We start from the raw sequence: 22,486 nt of genomic DNA, 5'->3' as shown, positions 1-22,486 counted from the left end.
ATATAACAAATTATAATGAATCCACAGTACATGAAAATATAGTTTGGCATGTAATAAAGGGTTTACTGAAAGTATACCCAAACTTATTTCTAGATATTACAGAAAAAATGCATGTATGATTTGTAGAATAGGAAGCCATCTTTAAAAACACAATGTAGCTTAACATAACATTGTAATGTTGCACACCTCATATCAAACCATTCCTAAACCAGGTGCTCCGCAGGGCGCAGCTTTATACGACCGCAGAGGTCGAACCCTGAACAGTTGGGGCAAGTATGGACAAAACATTCAAGCGTGATACAGCTCTGAATTTGGATTGTGATCAAATTTTGACATTACATGTTTTTTTTTTACACAAAACAAATGTCAAGATTTTACAAATCAATTAAAGATTTCTTCTTCAAACTTTTTAAATCTAAAATTAAATAGTTGACACAGCATAGGTTTCTGACACAGAATGAATGTGGTCTAATGAACTTAAAAGGTTTTTTTTGCCTTTGAGCAATTCACTATGCTGTTGAATATTAATCCTCTCAAAAAAATGTTTGAAGAAATTTTCTTTTTATTTATGAAATCTGAAATGAGAAAAATTTAAACCCCCCCCCCCCCTTTTTTTCACATCCCCGTTTCCCTTTTTCCAAAACTGATATCAATTCAAATTTCTAATGGAGTTTGCAAAAATAACTACTCTTTTAAATACATCATAAAATATTAAAATGTAAAATAAAGTGCTTGTTATCACTGAATGGTAAAGATTGGTTGGTAGTAAAAGTGAATATACATTGTTTATTGTATAAAACAATAAAAAAAACTTCATCAGCAACATTTTATATTGGCAAATTTCCAATGAAGTTATTTACATAAAGTTATTGGCAAATAAAAATAGAAAATGACATCATAGTCATGTCTGGCAAATGTCCAACATACATTATCTAAAAACATTTTAGATAAGATAAGGAAAAAAAGCTTCATCAGCAACATTTTATATTGGCAAATTTCCAATGAAGTCATTTACATAAAGTTATTGGCAAATAAAAATAGAAAATGACATCATAGTCATGTCTGGCAAATTTCCAACATATATTATCAACTACTAAAGAAAGATAACTCCAATTGAAAATTAATTGCTATTGCACAATATTGTGCAATTAGATATTTCTTGCTATTGTGCAATACTGTGCAATTGAAAATTTCTTGCTATTGCACAATACTTGATATGGAATCCTGATTTGGACCAACTTGAAAACTGGGCCCATAATCAAAAATCAAAGTACATATTTAGATAAAGCATATCAAATAAGCCCAAGAATTTAATTTTTGTTAAAATCAAACTTAGTTTAATTTTGGACCCTTTGGACCTTAATGTAGACCAATTTGAAAACTGGACCAAAAATTAAGAATCTACATACACAGTTAGATTTGGCTTATCAAAGAACCCATTTATTCAATTTTTGATGAAATCAAACAAAGTTTAATTTTGGACCCCCATTTGGACCAACTTGAAAACTAGGCCAATAATTAAAAATCTAAGTACATTTTTAAATTCAGCATATCAAAGAACCCCAAGGATTCAATTTTTGTTAAAATCAAACTAAGTTTAATTTTGGACCCTTTGCACCTTAATGTAGACCAATTTGAAAACTGGACCAAAAATTAAGAATCTACATACATAGTTAGATTCGGCATATCAAAGAACCCCAATTATTCAATTTTTGATGAAATCACACAAAGTTCAATTTTGGACCCTTTGGGCCCCTTATTCCTAAACTGTTAGGACCAAAACTCCCAAAATCAAACCCAACCTTCCTTTTATGGTCATAAACCTTGTGTTTAAATTTCATAGATTTCTATTTACTTATACTAAAGTTATGGTGCAAAAACCAAAAATAATGCTTATTTGGGCCCCTTTTTGGCCCCTAATTCATAAACTGTTGTGACCTCAACTCCAAAAATCAATCCCAACCTTCCTTTTGTGGTCATAAACCTTGTGTTAAAATTTCATTGATTTCTATTTACTTATACTAAAGTTATTGTGCGAAAACCAAGAATAATGCTTATTTGGGCCCTTTTTTGGCCCTTAATTCCTAAACTGTTGGAACCAAAACTCCCAAAATCAATCCCAACCTTCCTTTTGTGGTCATAGACCTTGTGTCAAAATTTCATAGATTTCTATTCACTTAAACTAAAGTTATAGTGCAAAAACCAAGAAAATGCTTATTTGGGCCCTTTTTGGCCCCTAATTCCTAAAATGTTGGGACCAAAACTCCGAAAATCAATCCCAACCTTCCTTTTGTGGTCATAAACCTTGTGTTAAAATTTCATTGATTTCTATTCACTTTTACTAAAGTTAGAGTGCGAAAACTAAAAGTATTCGGACGACAACGACGACGACGCAGACGACGACGCCAACGTGATAGCAATATACGACCAAAAAATTAAAATTTTTGCGGTCGTATAATAAACTGTTCAGATCCTTGTTGAAGATCGTACTTTGACCTATAATGGTTTACTTTTACAAATTGTGACTTGGATGGAGAGTTGTCTTATTGGCACCCATACCACATGTTTTTTTTATCTAGAGGCTAAATGATATATATAGAAAGTTGCATTGAAAAACAAAAGATGACAGACACCTTCAATGCAGCAAACTATCTGCTATATCTGTATAATATCATCTCTAATCAAAGTTACTTAATAAGTATAAATTATCAGGTTTTCTACACATATATATCATGAAATATCAACCGCTAGCCATAATGTGAACCTTTTTGGCTAATGAGCCCAGCAAACCAGCTAAAAACTTCACATTGTGTAAAGGGGCTGATATTTTACAACATCTGTACGAGGAAATCTGATTATCTGTTTATTGTTCTAATAGTGGTCTTTTCCCCATGCTTAAGACAGGTTTACATTTGACAAAAGCAAAATTGATAATGTCTCCTCACACATTGTGACCTCGCTGATAACTTCTCCTCAGACATGGTGACGTCGCTGATAATGTCTGCTCTAGTCTTAAAGCTGTGATACGAGCATTATAAAGTAACTAAGCAGGGTGATATAGAAGTAGGGAAGGACAATAATATAGATTATACCTTCTACTTGTAGTGTAAAAGTGGCAACAACTGGTGTAGACGTCACATCATTGGTAGCACTACATTCATATTCTCCTTTATCTGCAAACTCAAGGTCTTCTATGATCAATTCTTGTCCGTGTTCAGAGACCTTCATTCTGCTGTTGTTCCATTTACCTCCCTTTCTTTTCCATACTATATCTGGTGTTGCTCTATAATAAATACCAACAATGTATAATATGATTGACAAAAAGGTTAAATCCAATGGCTGGCTTTATAAAACCATGAAACCCATAAGTAATTTCAGGATATATTTGCTAATGGTGCTATCTCTTGATTATGAAGAAGTTTCTGTCTAAATTTTGCAAATTAAAGGATGTTTTGGCAAGTTATTCTAGTTTAAAAATCATTACTGAGTAACCACAAACAATACCAAACTGTATCTTTTCTAGATAGTAGTCGTCATGATGAAGAAGATACTGTCAAATGTCTTGTAATGCAATGAAGGTTTGAAAAGGAATCTTTAGCACTACATTGTAACTTAACTTTAACAGCTATTTCGCTTTTTGCTCATTATTTACATACAAAAATATTCACTTGGTAGCATTTAGTGGATAGAAGCCAGTGTCAAAACTGCTGTTTTCCACTTAATTTGTAGAGCAACACATCCTATTCTAATGCAATGTACAGATTTTAAAAAAAACCTTCATACTGTGCAGTAACTTCCATGCAGAAAAAACTTAGAAAAGGTTTGAAATAGAAGACTATGAATATTGTAAGGAGCCAAATTGGTATTTGAATAGTTGCACTTTAAAACAAGTGAAACTGCCAGCTACTGCTCACTAATGTTACCCCCGCCCATTTATTTCAGTTAACAGGAAGTTGTTGAGTGATGAATCTGAAAATACATCACACTGTACATCTGACTTGTATAAACCCTGAAACCAAATTTTAGAAATCCTTGTATTGTAGTTCCTGAGAAAAATGTGATGAATTATTTTTTCTATCTGGCTACTCATTTGTAAAATGCTGTTTTACTATTGTGTAAAATGATGTAAGTGTTCAGTAAACAGGAAGTTGTTGAGCAATGAATCTGAAAACACATCACACAGTAAAGCTGACTTATATAAACCCTAAAACCAAATTTCAAAAATGCTTATGATGTAGTTTCTGAAAAAGATGTGACGAAAAATATTCATTGGACAAATGGATAAACGGACGGACAGACAAGAGGTAAAACAGTATACCCCCCAAAGAAGATCTGTATTATGTACATATTTTACGTTATCTTTTATAAAATATTCACAATATGACAGCAAATTTTTGCCCTTGTGTAAGCAGTATGAAACCTTTAAAAGACACCATTGATAACAGGTTTACTTACTTTCCAGCAAATATACACATAAATTTGGCTTTTCCATTTTTCAATCCCAACACACTAGCATCTGATCGCCATAGTAACGACACTCCATTAACCGATTCACCTAGAAATTACAAAACATTTTCTTAAAATTATGAAATATAAAATGGCCATAATTACACTTTATATTACAAAATCCTATTTGATTTTTATCGACATCTAATGATCAGTCAATGATTTATGGCTATTACTATCTTTATCTAAAGACAAAACACATGCAAAGCATGCTGTTCTAGCATGTCCATACAATGTCAAATTAGCTGGTAGACACAAAACATTAAAAACCACTTATATATTTTTATCAAATGAGGAGCATTTCTTCTTTAGTTACAATAGTTCTTAATATGTTAAAGCAAAACAAATCAGGCAAAATCGTTTCATATTTGCCTATCAAAGTTTACAACAGTATTGACAAAATTTAAATAAAAACCAAAACACTTGCAATGGACTTTGTGAAAACATGTATGATTACATGATTACATCTGTTTAACATGAGATATACATAATTTACTTTTTTGAAGGCCATGCTGACAATACAGTACATGTATCTCCCTTCTAATGCCTCCTATTAAAATAAATTCATTTTTTTGTGAATATTTTGGCTTAAAAATGCCATTCATAAATGAAAAAGTCTGCAACAATGTAACATCATCTTTGACATCTGAACCATGTTACGTCTTAGGTATACTCCCGATGTAAAACATAAATACTATAAGTATTTATACTTTTTGTATGCTAATCTGTGATATCACCAAAATTCAAACTTGATCTGTATTTTGTGGTAATAAGCATTGTGTATAAGTTTTATAACATTTGGTTAAGGCTAACTTAAGTTGGAGGATGGAAACAAAAAATTCAGAAATTTTCCCATTTGTAAAGGGGCATAACTCTAGAACAGTTAAATTGGCACCACCAAAATTCAAACTTTTTGTATCTGTATTTAGTGGTAATAAGCATTGTGTATAAGTTTCATAACATTTGGTTGAGGCAAATCAAAGTTAGGGAATGGAAACCAATTATGGGACGTCATACAGACGGACAAGGGTAAAACTTAATGCCCCCTCTGCTATGGTATTTAGAACAGTGGCTTTCCTTAGTTACGGACTAAAAGAATGTATCTTGTAATTTTTCATTAATAAATACTGTTTAAACTAAAAAAAATTGACATCTAACCCTTCACATTATTTGTCAAAGTCCAATGGAAATAATTGTTACAAACTAATTGTATTAGAATAGGATATCATATACTGACTCAGCTTCAACATTCAAATGTCCCAAAAATTCCTTTTTTTTTTATATTTAAAACATCACCAAAGAAGAGATGCTACCATTTGATAAATGAACATAGTAAATGGAAAATGATATACTAATTATGACATTGGAAAGTTACACAAAATTTCATAAATAATTAATGGGAATCATATGTATAGGAGGGTTTACATGTAGAGTTTGACAAATAAAAACAAATTGTTTCCATTGCCTTGGTGACACTTAACAATGCTTCACTTGTTAAATACAGAATCAGAAGAAAACAGAACATTTACAGCCAATTACATTGAGTGCGTAGGTAAAGATATTATCATTGGATAGCTTGCATGTTAGCTGAACCTTGAAGTCATTATTAGGTAAGGTATACTGACCTTCTTTATTAAGAGTAGATCCAGTAGACTAGTCTCTAACAGATAACCAATCTATCTGTCTGTAGGACTAGACTACTTCAAAAGGAGGGTAGTATACCTTATCTAATAATGACTTCAAGGTTCAGCTAACAAGCAAGCTAATTAACCAATGATAATACCTTTACCTAAACACTCAATGCAATCGGCAGTAAATGTATATAAATAATATCAGTTTCAGAAAAAGAAGAGACGGCAAAAAATATTAAGTAAGAATTTTTTCATGAACAACTGCTACAATGTAGAATATGAGTTTCTAGTGCTGAAGCAGATCAAGAGGGCAAAGTTCAATCAGTTAGTAGATAAAAATAATATGAAATGTATGAAAAAATGCATACAACAGTATACTGGTAAGCAATTATTATAAATAAGTATCATATAAATTTGTAAGCTATATAATGATAGGTAAGGTCATCATGAAGACACATAACATCATCTACACAGACATAACTTAATGGAAGATATCATGAAAGCCAAAAGGTTTAAGTGTACAAAGTGGTGGTCATTCTAGAGAAAACAAAACATGTGAATGTTTTAATGCTATGCAGCACTATAATCCCTTTCAAAGCAAATCATTAGTAAACTAAACAGGATAGGGTATAAAGCAATGTGCATATAAAATTCCTGACCATATTTTTAAGGCAATGTAGTGCGCATTAAATAAAGCAGGGTAACATATCCTTACATTTTTAAGATTCTTCCAAAATGAGCTTTCATCTGAACATTCCTTTTCTAACCAAGGTTCTTTTCAAACGTATTTACACTTTTGGTATTTGGCTGCTTTTTGTCTCCGAATGACCTTAGATCTGCTCAGAATAACCTTCTGACGTCAAGCAACCATCGATTTTTAATTGTGATGTCAAATGTTTTAGATTGTGATTTCAAAGTTAAAGGTAACTTGTGTTATCTTATGTATTGGCAGACAAATTTTTCATACAAGTGTAAATATGTCTATATCTGACCTATTTGGTGTGTTTTATATAATATGTTGAAGTTTTATAAGAAAACCTTGACAAAGTCATTCAATTTCAATTATCACATGTATATATGTACTAAATTGAAACACTTTTTATGGTGAAATAATGGACTTAATGTTGGGGGCAAACCTGGCCCATACTGCACCTTATATTTGTAATCCTGTATTAAATCATGTTACACATATACTTATTTTCTTAAAACTGAAAGCTAAACATTAAAGCATGTTTTAAAATATTCATAAACAATACATGCTAAGTACAATGGAAAACAATTTCAAACTCCACCTTGAGCTTGCATGTTAGAACTGGTAGTTAGCGTCCTATACAGTTAATGCTACATATCAGGTTAATCAACTAGCTTAAAATCAATACCATATGCAGCTTTAGTATTCTCTAAACAAAAAAAATCTCAAGTCAAAATCAATGTAATTTCTATGCAATCAAATCATTTAAAATAGGTTCAAAATTGTATTTTAACGGATGAATAACTAATGTTTTAAGATTGTTTATAGTGAGAAATACTGCAAATACTAAAGCTGCATCATTTCAAGGGTTAACAAATATGTCCATGTATTTTCATCAGATTAATTTTAGTATATTCTTAATCTACTTTTAAGTCATTATCCCATTGAGCAAATATAAGAATCAAGATTTAGAGTAACCATATTTTTTTAAATAATAAATTCAAAATTAAAAAAAATTAAATTAAAAATTAACTCATTTTTTCCTTACAGACACGTGTCATTTATACATGTATATAAAAATATACTACAAAAAATTGTTTCAAAAAATTTGAAATAAATTTATATACATTTTTTCTTTTTCATTAAAAGGTACATCATATGAACGTGAACAATTAGAATTTTGAAGAGGAAGAATACATTGATAAAAGATGGTACATTATATATGGTTACAGATTCAACTGGAAAAAGATCAAGACATAGATAACAAAAATGAAATGTTTTTTGGCAAATACATGGACATTACTGGTTGTTAGAGAGAACCAAAGTGATACATCATACCTGCTGAACCTGTCAAAACAATAAATATACCAGTCAATATATAAACAGAAAAAAATACTTTGAAAGCTTCCCCCATCTCAAAATCTAATGCATTCTAGGTAATATTTTCAAAATCTGACACCAAAACAGTGTGATTGGTTAACTACATCCTAAATAATATCTATCCAATCAATAGTGTAGCGTTATTTTGATTTTGGTTTACATATGTACTAACAAATAAATTACCCATGATCCTTATATTCTGAAACAACAAATTCCTTATTTATAAGATCTTCATTTTTTTAATGCACTTCAATTCTTTAAAAACATGGCCCTACTAACATGTTCACTACAAGAGATAGCGTACATTTTTCTTTTGTTATGAAAAGTTAAAATGCATCTTATTGAGAAAAAAAAAGACTTTAAGAAATGACTAATAGTGGAAAAATTTAATTTTACCAGTTGTCTACCATTAGGAGAAAAATGTCAAGCCTATGAACAGATAATAAATATAATTCACAACACTAAATGTCTACAAAAAGAAATGTTTGGTTACATCAACGAGATAGCAACCTAACAACACCAAAAAGTCATCATAGTTACTATCAAGTACATAATAAACAAATATTTTGAAAAAGGAAAACCATTTGCATTAAAAATAAATAAATTTTAAATTTTTTCCCCCGCAATTCAATCAAAATTTGGTTACAATAGAATAAGAAAATATATTATTTTATCTAAAATAGAATTAAAATAATCTTAATCATGTTAATAGGATCCTTTTTAAAAAAAGCTTTCGATCAAAATAAAACAGAATAAATAAACACATAAAATCATAAATTTTGCTTAGCTTAAATTTTCTAAGGGACCAGCTTTGATAAAAAAAAATATATTTAAACATGTATTTCTGGAGGCTTAAAATTATTCCATCTATACACATTTTCCAGAAATTCAAAAGATGGACATGTCAGAACTATCTTTTTTCTGCTCAACCCCCCTTCCCCTAAAAAACAACCACTAGAATAAAAATTAAAGAAAAAACTTATTAAGAAACTTCATCAGAACATATACCTTTATTACAAAAAAGCTCAGACAAATTACCACTTTCATGAAGAAAAAAAACTTAATCAATAACTTCTTTATATTTAAAATAACAATTTGTACTATAAAATTACATGTTCACTAATACATGCACAAAATAATATTCAAACTTTATAGGAAAAGCAAATGAAAAATAAGACTTACAAAAACATAAAATAAGAAGCCCTAATAGTCGGATCCATCTAAGTACAAGAATTTAAATAGATGCATGTGAAAACTCACTTGATATTACGTTGACTATCTTATCTTCCCCTTCACTAGACGTACGATAAACACCATTGTGCATGTTACATACAAACTTTCCTTCTCCTTTAACGTCACTTTTCTTTACATTGGCAAAATGAAGAGTTCCTGTAAAATAATCATTTAATGATTGAAAACTGCAGATGTCATACAGTACATTAAAACTCAAGCTCGGATTAATATCTATTAATATCTATATAAACTTGCTCACCAAAAACAGACAGTCAACATTATAACCGCAAGATCATTCAGGATAGACATGCACATTTAAACTGTCATTAGTCTTCTACTATTAGATATAGGAAGATGTGGTATAAGTGCCAATGAGACAACTCTCCATTCAAATAACAATTAATATAAGTAAACCATTATAGGTCAATTATTAACCTATTACTACTGGTAACATCAAATTTGTGAAGATTTTCATACTTTTTATTAATTTGGAAAGTTCCATATCTATATTAAACAATGTTTAAGTTAAAAAATATCTTTATCCATGTAATAAGTACAACTATTTTTTGTTAGTATAAATTTTCAAGTTATTCTAAACTTCTTATTAACTTATTTAGTTATTTTTTCTATCGATTACTGTTTTGTCATTTTATATGAATTTGGTTAAATATACTTACCATGAAATTACATTTATATTATATAGAATATGTTTGCTTTCACAACATGTTCTCATCGCAATTAACTAGGTGATTAAAAATTACATCCATGAGATGTACTCACCTACGTCATAGTTCACCTGTGTAACATACACTAGCTTTAGTTTTAATTTTTGCGTTCAAGTGAACGCATGTTTCTCGTCGGCAAGGATTTTTAACAGTTTACTGTTGAAAATCCTGATGTTTTATAAAAGACATTATTTGTATTCGGAATATCGATATACGATTAATTTAATGTAAATCAGAATACAGCGCTTCTGCCAAGTTTCTGATATGCACGTTTTCGTCATTTTTACAGCTTACGAGTCTGGAAATACGACGACATAGAAAATGACCTTTGTTTAGCCGCCATTTTCAAACATTAAATCGGGTCCGAGGAAAGGCAGAATTTAGCTGTCAAAATCGGACATGTTACGTGAGTGCTACGTTTTTAAAAAGATATATATTTAAACGGATGTTTATTTCTTTTTTCACGCTCAGCTGACCGGATTTTTCACTGCATTAGAGCAATGCTACGAAACGGGTCGAGTGTAAAGTTTGGATAAAGTCGATTGTTTACAATTTGCAGTCTGTACACGAGACTGTGTAAACACATCACTATATTAAAATCAGAATAGGTATTATGACCAGATCTGATTGTTTTTCATGTGGAAAACGTCCGTATGGGAGCGTATACCACTATTGTCACTAGAACCTCAATTGGTTCGATTGTTTACAATTTGCAGTCTGTTACGTGTACACCTGGTACACGAGACTGTGTAAACACATAACTATTAAATCAGAATAGGTATTTTGACCAGATCTGATTATTTTAATGTGGATAACGTCCGTATGGGAGCGTATACCACTATTGTGACTAGAACCTCAATTGGTTCAATAAATTTCAATCAGAAAAGGGAATCTGCCCATTTCTGATTGTTTTATTTGGAAAACGTTCCATACAGGGAGCGTAGACCAACAGTGATACTGTTTTAACAGTTGATAAATACATCACAATCAGAATAGGGATTTTGCCCACAACTGATGATGTTAATTTGGTTAACCTTTCATTCAGGGAACATAAACCATATTTATTGAAAATAAAACGTGCTCAATGGATCACTATAGACTTAAAATAGAATAGGGATTTTGCCCAAGTCTGTTTGATTAATGTTGACATGTTTCATACAGGAAACATAGGAACTAGAACAACATGCATGATTTAGAATCTGTAAGTTGCATTCATTCTAATAAAATACAGATTTGATATCTTACATAAAATTAAATCATAACTATTTATTTATTGCACATTGATATTTATGGAGCATAGAATTGCACGTGGATGATTGTTGCAAATAAAATAAATTAGAATCAGACTAGTGAATTTAAGTCCAGGTCTATCTGACTTTTCTAGACATCCTTCCACCCAGGGAACATTATGTCTACTTTTATTATATTTTAAAACAACACAAGCATAGCTAATATTTGGTTGCACATTGTTTTTTGTGATGAACCAACAGTTTAGTCAATTAACATATTTGCTCATATTGATAATATATTGAACAAGTGTCTGGAAATAGTCAAGACAGATATTAAAGACACTGAAAATGATACATTGTTATCTAGTACAATACAAATGTGATTGTAGTTTAAGCATACCAATACATATTTTTTTTTTAAATATGTCCAGTTTAAATCAGGACAGTAATTCTTAGAAGCCTGAAATATTTTTCCAGAACAGCAAATTGCTGTAAATATTTAATTATTTTTTTACTGATAAATAATTCTCCAATGCTCTAACAGACATGGAGACAGTAAGAATGGAGCACTGTTCTAAATACAGTTGATAGCTTGTGACAACTCTTTTTACTTATATTAAATTTCATGGTCAGTTTACTTATGACAAGAAGAACATGAATATTATAAGTATGAACTGCTATAACCAATTGTTTGTTTTTGTCGGCAGTAAGGAAACAAAGGCTTTTATATGTTTTTATGTAAACATTAGATTGTCTATTGAATAAAGAATTTAGGGGATGCCATGATGCATTTCACAAAGACTCATTCAAGGTAATGGCTTATATATTGATTACATAATTCAGAGTGTACATTGCCAATGCATTTATTAAATATAATATGTACTAATTCTGTTTTGTTTTGAGTACAAAAAAAAAAAAAAAAAAAAAAAAAAGAGGTGATAACGTAAGACTTAAGAGACTATCTTACCCTCACTATATGGGAATCACTGTCAAATTATACATATATCTTCCAATCATGAAAGCAAAAGGAGTTTGGATGCTCTTTTAAAGATAGAAAATTATGCCTTAATTTACATCTTAAGTTTTCTAAGCAATGCCAACAGATGGGCAAGTTTCTGCTATAAGGATTCATTCATTGGGTCCGTTTTATTCTGATTGTGAGATTGGTAGAACCCAACAGTTTATGCAATGGCTACACATTGTTTTTCCTAGAGTTAAATATTGATTCAGAATTCTGAAGTATAGAGGACTCAAATATGCTGATTTATAGAAACAAGATTATCATTAATTTAGATCTTGTAAAAAAATTAGTAAAATATTGGTAAATAAATAAATAAGATTTAAAGCATTGTGGATGCAGGATTTATTTAAAATGCTAGACATGGTCTAGGAAATTGAAGTAGTTCTCAAGATTTGAAACTATCTATTATACAGCTCTTTATATAAACCTTTTATTTAGTCAGTCTTTACAAGATGCAGAAAAAAAGAAGAGGTTTTTTTGGAGTAACACATGATGTACCAATATAAACATATAATATGTATACATTTCAATTGGTTCTCAAATTTTAGCACCAGTGTAGAAGCAGTTAATCTTACAGCAAAATGTAGGAAAAGCAATTTATTTAAAAGACTGATTAATAGTTAGCAAATAGCTTTCAATAGTCTAAGAATAGTACATGGAAGTAAAATATAGTATGATAATTCCATGATTATATCAAATCAAATGCGAGACATTTTCTTAATATTATACCTAAATATTAAAATGTCACTGTTTATGTTTATTTTTGCTCATTATAAGCATAAAGTTACAAAAATCTAGTCTGGTCAAAGTCAAGTTGTATATTATCTATATGCAGGAAGGTTTTCCGAATGCATGTGTTTTTAACCTCGGAATTGATGGTAATTATTCACTTTTCAATTTCCATATTACCAGCCAGAATAATATAAATATATAGCATACAGTTAGTATCTTATGCAAGAATATGCTACACAAAATTGAAATGTGTTTATTTTAAACAATTACTTTGAATTTTGATTCAATATTGTTTTGAAAGATGTGATTATTTAAATCACATTAATTTTGTTTTTGCCAAATCTGGGGACAAATGCAAAATTCTTCTGAGTGACTAAGTTAACCAAATGACTGGGTTGAAGTCACAAAATACTACCAAAAGCTGTTTGGTTGATATATACATTGTACATGTATTGAATCATATCAGAATGTATAGGATTCAGATGAGGTGAACCAAGACAGAAATAAAATGAGCATTTTTGATAGTGAAACCATTTCTGAAATAACTAAGAACACTTAAGGATACTGCAAGTTGGTACAAGTGTTTTCCATATTGCCAAACAAGTGTTTTTCTTTAAATACAACTAAAGAACTATATTTGACAAGTTGCATTTTAGTATTTCTGATAGCGAAATAATTTCTGAAATTAATATAAACAATTGTCAAGAGCAACATACAAGAGTTGTTCATTATGTCAAATTTTTGTTTCTTTAAATTTGGAACTGTACATGGCAAGATATTCTAGAAAGTTAACCGTTGTGAATGTTAATTAGAAATATCAAAACATTTTATTTTAGACAGATTTTTCATAGCTGGAGAAAATCATCTGTTAGCATTCTTTTTGGACTTATAAGGACAACAATCATGGCTTTAATTCAGCTCAACATCCAAATGTTCTGTGGAAGCAGTATATCAATGGAAACATGTATACTGAAACTTTTCCACTGATTTGTCCATTTCTGTATTTTTACACTTGAGTAGTCCAATACAAAACAAAAATATTGTTCATGGTTGAAATGGTAGACATTGTATTCAAAGGTTCTACCACTCATAGAAATTTTATCAGATTTTTTAAATTTAGTCAGTTTAGAGAATTGTCATTATACAATAGTACAAGACTTCTCTTGATGAAAATATTTTATTCTAAATCTATGAAATATTAAAAGTAGTAGCAGAGAAGCAAATTCTCAGGGACTATAACTTTAAAAAAGTTTAAAGATTAATCCAGATTTAGCATAATCATGAAACAACTTTGGTTTGAGTCTTTAATAAACTTTGATTGTATTAAGGAAACCTATTTACAAAGTATATTTTAATTGTTTATAATTCTTTAATTAAGTAGAAAAGAATTTATTTCGAAAGATGTGATATTGATCAGGTTATCAAAAGACGACAGCAATCATATATTATCTGTTATTATATTAATATAGAGAAAACAATGGAAAGTTAAAGAAAGGTAATAATGTTTCCAAATAAACTTAAGTTTCAAAGTGGAAAGTAATGAAATTAAGGTTGGATTAGTTCTTGTCGATTTGTACAAGCAACAAGAACAACCTATTCAGAAATAAATGCTTATTTACTGTTGCATAAATATTACAACACATTTAGCTCATAATGAAGGAGCTTTAATATAATTATTTCTATACTGACCTGCAGATTATTTATTCATCAGATATAGAAATATGGGGTATATATATACATGTGAGTGCCATTGAGACAACTCTACATCAAGTCTATTAATTTTGCATACTTGTATTTATACAATCTGCAAAGTTTGCCATTGATACATATAGTTATGCAGCATAGCTTCATTGTATAATAAATTCAGTAATTTCGGTTTTTACTAATATCCGTATTTACAAAATTTATGGAGTTATTTTTAAAAAAAAATTTCACATAATTTTTTATATGTTGAAATTGTATGTGTGTGAGAGAATTTATCCTCCACCAAATGAAATACTGCTTGTTAATCAGTAAATATTCTATATAATATAAATGTAATTTCATGGTAAGTATATTTAACCAAATTCATATAAAATGGTAATTTTTGAAATCTCAAGAAGAGATTTTATATGAATTTATAGGGTTAAATATACTTACCACAATCCACCACCACCCCTGGAATAAATTCAGTTTTTTGTTCACTTAATTGAAATTATTCAATTAAACGACAAATTAAAACTAAAGCTAGTGTATGTTACACAGGTGAACTATGACGTAGGTGAGTACATCTCATGGATGTAATTTTTAATCACCTAGTTAATTGCGATGAGAACATGTTGTGAAAGCAAACATATTCTATATAATATAAATGTAATTTCATGGTAAGTATATTTAACCCTATAAATTCATATAAAATCTCTTCTTGAGATTTCAAAAATTACCATTTTTTATATCTTTTATCTTTTAGTCTTTATTCTAACATCTCCTTGGTATTGTAAAATGTTTCTTTATTTATTCTTACCTTCATAATCTATTGCAACTCTTTTATCATTAGGAATTATAGGAGGTTGGGCGGTAGAATATTCCTCAACGAAGGTCCAATATACATTAGGTTTGGGGACTACATGAGGCTGTTTACACTTTAATGATAACGGCATGCCTTCATTCACATCACGTCTTTCTGGTCTAATCACTGATTTGAATACATCGTTAATCGTCATTACGACATTAGCTTTCTTACTGAGTGCTGTCCCCTTTGTGTTGGTTGCAAAGCACTGATAAATTCCATTGTCTGCTTTAGAAGCATTAGTTATTCTTAGAGTTCCTTTTCCATTTTCCACACTCACTCTTGGTGACTCTGTATCAAAGTCTAAATTATCTTTGGTCCATTTATATCTAAAAACAAAAAGAACATCTTTTAGATTTCAGTCATTAACCAAGGCCTTTAAGATATATTGATATAAAATTAATCACAAAGTGACCACAAAGATGGACATAAATACAATATAGGAGAATTGCTTCCTTCAGACTTGACCTTCTTCTGACTATGCAATATCTTGGAGAAAGGGTTTGTAACAATTATATACTAAAGGCTACTACATAGACATATACCACAAACATATTTTTATAAGTAATTGTAAGATAAATTGATTGGTCAATTTTGTAAATGTGATTGTTAGCAAACTTATTTCATGTTTTCTAGTAAGTTTCAGCATAAGTGTAATACCAACATGGGTATTACATCTATAGTTTCAAGGAGCCAATGTCCCTTACCTTGACGATATATTATAAACAAAGCTGGTGCAAGATTATTTTTTTCATCTAATTAAACAACAAGAGTTGATATCGAACCATATTTAATTCTCACTATTTTTTTATAAACCTATATCTCTTATGGTAAATATTTTATGTGTAAAATCCAAAATTCTACAAATAGATTGTTTTTGTCTTTGGCAATCAGTCTGACATCAAACTTAAACATCAGACATTGATAGGCTTTGGATATACTTTAAAAGAAATAAAAGTAGCCAAAGAGAAGATTTTAGGCTAATGAATAGCAATGACAGTCAAAATTACATTTCAGAAAAGCCTACCAAATCAACACATTTGTGGTATCATTAATTCGTAGGGGAATATCTCTGAAAACAGGAAACAGATATTGGGGCCACAACAAAAAGTGAATAAATATTAGTTCAATATGTGAAGGATGGCTGACTAAGAATAAGAAAGCTGAGCCATTTTCAAAAATGTTTTTGTCTGGTGGCAATAATTAGGTAGAACATAGATAAACTGGAACAAAAAATTCACCTAAAAAATAATTTAAATGAGACAACTTGACTGTCCTTGAAGCAGTAACAGTGTCAGTGGTGGATTTGATAATAGGAAATAAAGTTATAGTAAAACAGAATTGGACCAGTAATATCCCAATTAACACCGGCAACACTGCCAACAGAGATACCTACGTGACTTCAGGTCGTCCACTGGCGTTACATTTTATTCTTATTTTCTCCTCTACTTTAAAGTAGATAGTCACTGTATCTCCTATATCACAGGCAGGCAGGGAACAATAGGCAGGCTTTGGTTCTAAAATTATACTAGGTGGCAGACCATCTGAAAATATAACATGTAGATAAAAAATACAGGGAACAATAGGCAGGCTTTGGTTCTAAAGATATCCAAGGTCTCAGACCATCTGAAAATACTTTATACAAATAAAAAATACAGTGAAAGAAATAAAACATAAACCACATATGCTCTTTGAAATGTTAAAGTTTGGTGTTTATTTTGCTGATGCAATCATAGTTTTGTTGGTGCTGTCATCATATTATATGGTGTTGATTTATTTGGGATGCCATAGTATTTTACATTGTTTGGTTTGTGCTGTCACAGTTTGATGTTTAATTGGCTTGTGTTGTCATGGTTGTTATTGTTTTGAGTGTGTTGAGCTGGCATGTCAGTAACTGCTAATAGTCATTTGTTAATTTACGTTTCATTGTCATGGTTGTTATTGTTTTGAGTGTGTTGAGCTGGCATGTCAGTAACTGCTAATAGTCATTTGTTAATTTACGTTTCATTGTCATGGTTGTTATTGTTTTGAGTGTGTTGAGTTGGCATGTCAGTAACTGCTAATAGTCATTTGTTAATTTACGTTTCATTGTCATGGTTGTTATTGTTTTGAGTGTGTTGAGCTGGCATGTCAGTAACTGCTAATAGTCATTTGTTAATTTACGTTTCATTGTCATGGTTGTTATTGTTTTGAGTGTGTTGAGTTGGCATGTCAGTAACTGCTAATAGTCATTTGTTAATTTACGTTTCATTGTCATGGTTGTTATTGTTTTGAGTGTGTTGAGCTGGCATGTCAGTAACTGCTAATAGTCATTTGTTAATTTACGTTTCATTGTCATGGTTGTTATTGTTTTGAGTGTGTTGAGCTGGCATGTCAGTAACTGCTAATAGTCATTTGTTAATTTACGTTTCATTGTCATGGTTGTTATTGTTTTGAGTGTGTTGAGCTGGCATGTCAGTAACTGCTAATAGTCATTTGTTAATTTACGTTTCATTGTCATGGTTGTTATTGTTTTGAGTGTGTTGAGTTGGCATGTCAGTAACTGCTAATAGTCATTTGTTAATTTACGTTTCATTGTCATGGTTGTTATTGTTTTGAGTGTGTTGAGTTGGCATGTCAGTAACTGCTAATAGTCATTTGTTAATTTACGTTTCATTGTCATGGTTGTTATTGTTTTGAGTGTGTTGAGCTGGCATGTCAGTAACTGCTAATAGTCATTTGTTAATTTACGTTTCATTGTCATGGTTGTTATTGTTTTGAGTGTGTTGAGCTGGCATGTCAGTAACTGCTAATAGTCATTTGTTAATTTACGTTTCATTGTCATGGTTGTTATTGTTTTGAGTGTGTTGAGCTGGCATGTCAGTAACTGCTAATAGTCATTTGTTAATTTACGTTTCATTGTCATGGTTGTTATTGTTTTGAGTGTGTTGAGTTGGCATGTCAGTAACTGCTAATAGTCATTTGTTAATTTACGTTTCATTGTCATGGTTGTTATTGTTTTGAGTGTGTTGAGTTGGCATGTCAGTAACTGCTAATAGTCATTTGTTAATTTACGTTTCATTGTCATGGTTGTTATTGTTTTGAGTGTGTTGAGTTGGCATTACAGTAACTGCTAATAGTCATTTGTTAATTTACGTTTCATTGTCATTTGTTTACTTTTTTCTATCTCCTATTCTGACATCGGACCCAGACTTCTCTTTAACTGAGTGTTACTGTGCATATTGCTTGTGTGTTTGTTTAATGTATACTAGCTCAAGGTATATGGGAAGGGTTGAGATCTAAAAAAATATGTTTAACTCAGCTGTTTTTTTGTGCCTGTCCCAGGTCAGGAGCCTGTGTCTTTATTAGTTTTGTACGTTTTTTTTTTTAATTTGAGTTCATTTATATGTTTTGGAGTTTAGTGACTGAACTATTACAACTTTTTTTAGGGGCCCGCTGAAGCCAGACACTGGATGTGGAATTTTCTAGCTGTGTTGAAAATCAATCGGTTGCCTTCGGCCACTCTTTGGTCGGATAGTTGTTTCTTTTACATATTCCCCATTTCCATTGTTGATTCTATTTCATGGTATTGTACAATGTTATTTTGCCTATTACCAGTCAGGGTCATTGCTTAAACAAGTTATTTTTCTAGTTACATATTTTTTTTTTTTAAATCATTAATTTACTCAAGAGGTAATATAAATTTCACTAGAAGCATGGACCAGAGGCCCCTCAACACAAGTGGTCCGAGACCACAATTAATTCAAAGTGCATTTCTTTTAGAACATAAATCAAAATTAAAAAAATCCCACCTGCACTTTCTCAATGAAATTTTTACAGTGTGTTGTACTACTTTTGGGACAAATTATATCAAAATTATAGAAAACTTCATCGGCTTTAACTAATAATATGGACAATTTTATGTTTAGGGCGTCTTGAAATCTTTTGACCACTTCCAGAGTGCTAATTTTTAACCTTTATCAGCTGGACCAAATCACTACTTTCCTTTAAAATTCTGAACCCAACTTTTTTTAGTGTAATTTCACCCCCCTACTTACAATTTGAGAAATAAAGTTGAAAGGGGTATAAAAAATATTGGCAAGTAACCTACTGTCAACACTAGGGACTATATTTGTGGACAGCGAAAATCAAGGGACGACAATTGTGGTCTCGGACCAAGTGGACATCTAGGTGGTCAACATACAGCCAAAATGGCAAGTATATTTGTAATTTGAAATAACTATTTTTGTTTGATTAACTTACACTTTCTATTTAAAATTGAGAGGCACACGCCAGTCCATAACAATGACAAGATGGCTAAACTACTTAGGAATGTCATGGTTACACTGCAAACTCTGAAAAATAAAATGATAGTGGCATGTTCAGAACATCTGCACTCGCATGTCATCTATACATCTGGTAATTCGGTTGTCTCCAAAGTTACATGAAGACAAATGATAGTTCTGATGACTTTTACAGATTCATTGCTGATGTGATTTAATGATAACTGTCTTACTAATAGTAATAGTGTAAAGAAAAGCATGTTGGCATATAATGTTTATTGTTTCCATGTTGTGCAAGTTCAAAAGACTGAATGTTATATTACGTAACTGCACATAAAACAATGTGTTCTCAAGTAGTAATTACTGTCATGTTTCTCACTACAAAGTTCAAACTGATTTCATTTATTTGTTGTTTTATCCTTTTACCAAGGATCAAAGTGATTAACAATGCTTATATGATACCATAGATGTAATACCAACCATCTGTAGCTGTCCTCCCTAACTTACTGCTATACAAACTCCAAGGTGTATTTAAACTCCTAATGATGCCATGATTTAAGATACATCTTATCTGTAAGTTTTTTGGGAGGGTTCTCACACATAATCTGTCTCAACAAAAGTTATTCCAGAAATGCAGAAATCAGTAATGTTTTTTTTTAACTTTACCAATTTGTGAATTAGTATTTGTTTCAGATATCTTATAAAAAGTTAAATTTAGTTTTGACATGTCACCCTTAAAATTCATCCAGCTGAACTGGGAATTAACTTTGTAATCAAGGATTATCCTTGTTTCTTTGATTTTGTTTGCTGTTGTTGGTGTCTCATTGAAGCACACTCTACTATCTTGGTTGTTAACATTCCAGTTTGATAACTTACATGGATGTTTTATATCTGTTTCTATGTCATACTTCAGTAGTGAACAAAGGGGAAGGCTACAACAATATCTTCTGTCAATGTAATCCTAACTACATGTCTGTATTCCTGGAAATAGAAATTATTAATTTGTTTTATTTTTGTCTTGATCTGCATAATACTCTTCTGTTTACCTAAACATGCATGCAAGAGAAGTTATTAAGATTATAAACAGTTTAGAGATTGTACAAATACCTGTAAGGTAACTGTGATTATGTTAAAATAACTGAAATAATAAATAAAGCTAGTTTTACTGCTATGAACAAACTAATAATTTGATTAAATCTGAAACTAAAATTCTGTGTTGAAGGATCCCTATGACTTTTACAAGTTAAGTAATGATAGCAGTTCCTTTGCTAATATTGGTTTTGTCATGCATGAGTAAGGATTTTGTGTTAGAATTATAATAATATCCATTCTAGTCCTTTATATCAACTAATAAAACTGCTTCCATATTCTCAAATTAATGTTCATCAAATTTTTATGGAATAAGTCAAATCAATTTTGCTATAGCACATTGAAATCAACTGCTCTGGCTGAGGTGAACAGTTACACACAGTGATTTTTCCAATGTGTTACCATGATGAGTTCCTATCATTTATTTTTATATCATAGTGTATTAACTTTAAAGAGTTCATGAATTTTCTCATTTAAAATTAGATTATGATCACTTGCAAGAAAATTGGTTTACACATGCACCATTTCAATTGTAATCATGGTAACTGTTTGCATATGTTCTGACTTTAAATAAGTCTATGTAAGTTATCGACACAAAATTTATTGTTCAATGAAATTTCATACTGTTTTGAAGCAACCCTAGCTCAGGATCAACCACTGTATATATTTTTATACTGTTGCAAGATGGTTTTCAAAACAGAATAAAAGTTTTACTATATAAAGCCAACATTTCATTCCAATGAAAAACATATTCCCCAAGCATGACAAATCTGACTGAAGCCTTACCAATGAAGGTCAATTATCCCTGATTTTATGTGTTTTCAGTAAGTACATCATGTCTGGAACACTGAATCAATCTATTAGTAAATATTTCTACATCAAATATGATCAATCAGTTTCTCTCTTCACTGTCATATTTGACCATAATCAAATTTTATGACTTTTCATGATATTATCTGGCATTGAGTCAGAATCTTAATGCAGTGTAGGTGTAGAAGTAGGACGGTATTGACTTTCTGTTTAAAATTAATAGATTGTAAACATGTACTGATCTCATTACTGAAACCAACAAGAAACGAGCTAAAAACTATTTTCTACTGATGATTTTCATAAAACAAGAATCTGTGTGGGGTAGGTCGAACATGGGGATTCCCTCATGATGAAGAATGGTCAAATTTATTCTGAAGGACAACTGAGTATGAAATTGACAAAACCCATATCGAAAACCTACTTTTTTCTTGGGACTCCTCTTCCTTATTTAGCATGCAGTTCTAGTTGATTTTGTGTGCCATTTCTCTCACTGTGTGTTTGCATATAGCAGTTAAAAAAATAACCTTAAGTTTGGCATGCTTGTCACAATTCATTTTTTCTACTAGCAATATGAAAGTTGCAAGAGTATATCATTTATAAAATAATTTGCCTAATAGTAATAGAGTTGA

At 30.6% G+C, this 22,486-nt stretch overlaps 1 protein-coding gene across 7 annotated transcripts in view; it reads right to left on the bottom strand.

Annotated features, from left to right (window-relative positions):
* LOC139511559 (neuroglian-like) overlaps positions 1 to 22,486 on the bottom strand; it is a 107,461-nt gene that overhangs the window by 37,498 nt on the left and 47,477 nt on the right. For all 7 annotated transcript variants that reach the window (XM_071298396.1, XM_071298427.1, XM_071298443.1 and 4 more), the window contains 7 exons: positions 20,835 to 20,939; positions 19,939 to 20,030; positions 17,093 to 17,240; positions 15,652 to 16,025; positions 9,469 to 9,597; positions 4,456 to 4,555; positions 3,093 to 3,283 (listed from right to left, as the gene is read on the bottom strand). In XM_071298396.1, coding sequence (XP_071154497.1) covers positions 3,093 to 3,283; positions 4,456 to 4,555; positions 9,469 to 9,597; positions 15,652 to 16,025; positions 17,093 to 17,240; positions 19,939 to 20,014 — 1,018 coding nt within the window. In that variant the 5' untranslated portion in view covers positions 20,015 to 20,030; positions 20,835 to 20,939. The remainder of the gene's footprint in view (positions 1 to 3,092; positions 3,284 to 4,455; positions 4,556 to 9,468; positions 9,598 to 15,651; positions 16,026 to 17,092; positions 17,241 to 19,938; positions 20,031 to 20,834; positions 20,940 to 22,486) is intronic.

The sequence above is a fragment of the Mytilus edulis genome, chromosome 1 (genome assembly GCF_963676685.1).
Source record: "Mytilus edulis chromosome 1, xbMytEdul2.2, whole genome shotgun sequence".
In the NCBI taxonomy this organism is placed as follows: domain Eukaryota; kingdom Metazoa; phylum Mollusca; class Bivalvia; order Mytilida; family Mytilidae; genus Mytilus; species Mytilus edulis.
The sequence above is the reverse complement of the archived record's forward strand: the minus strand, read 5'-3'. Positions and strand labels throughout refer to the sequence as shown.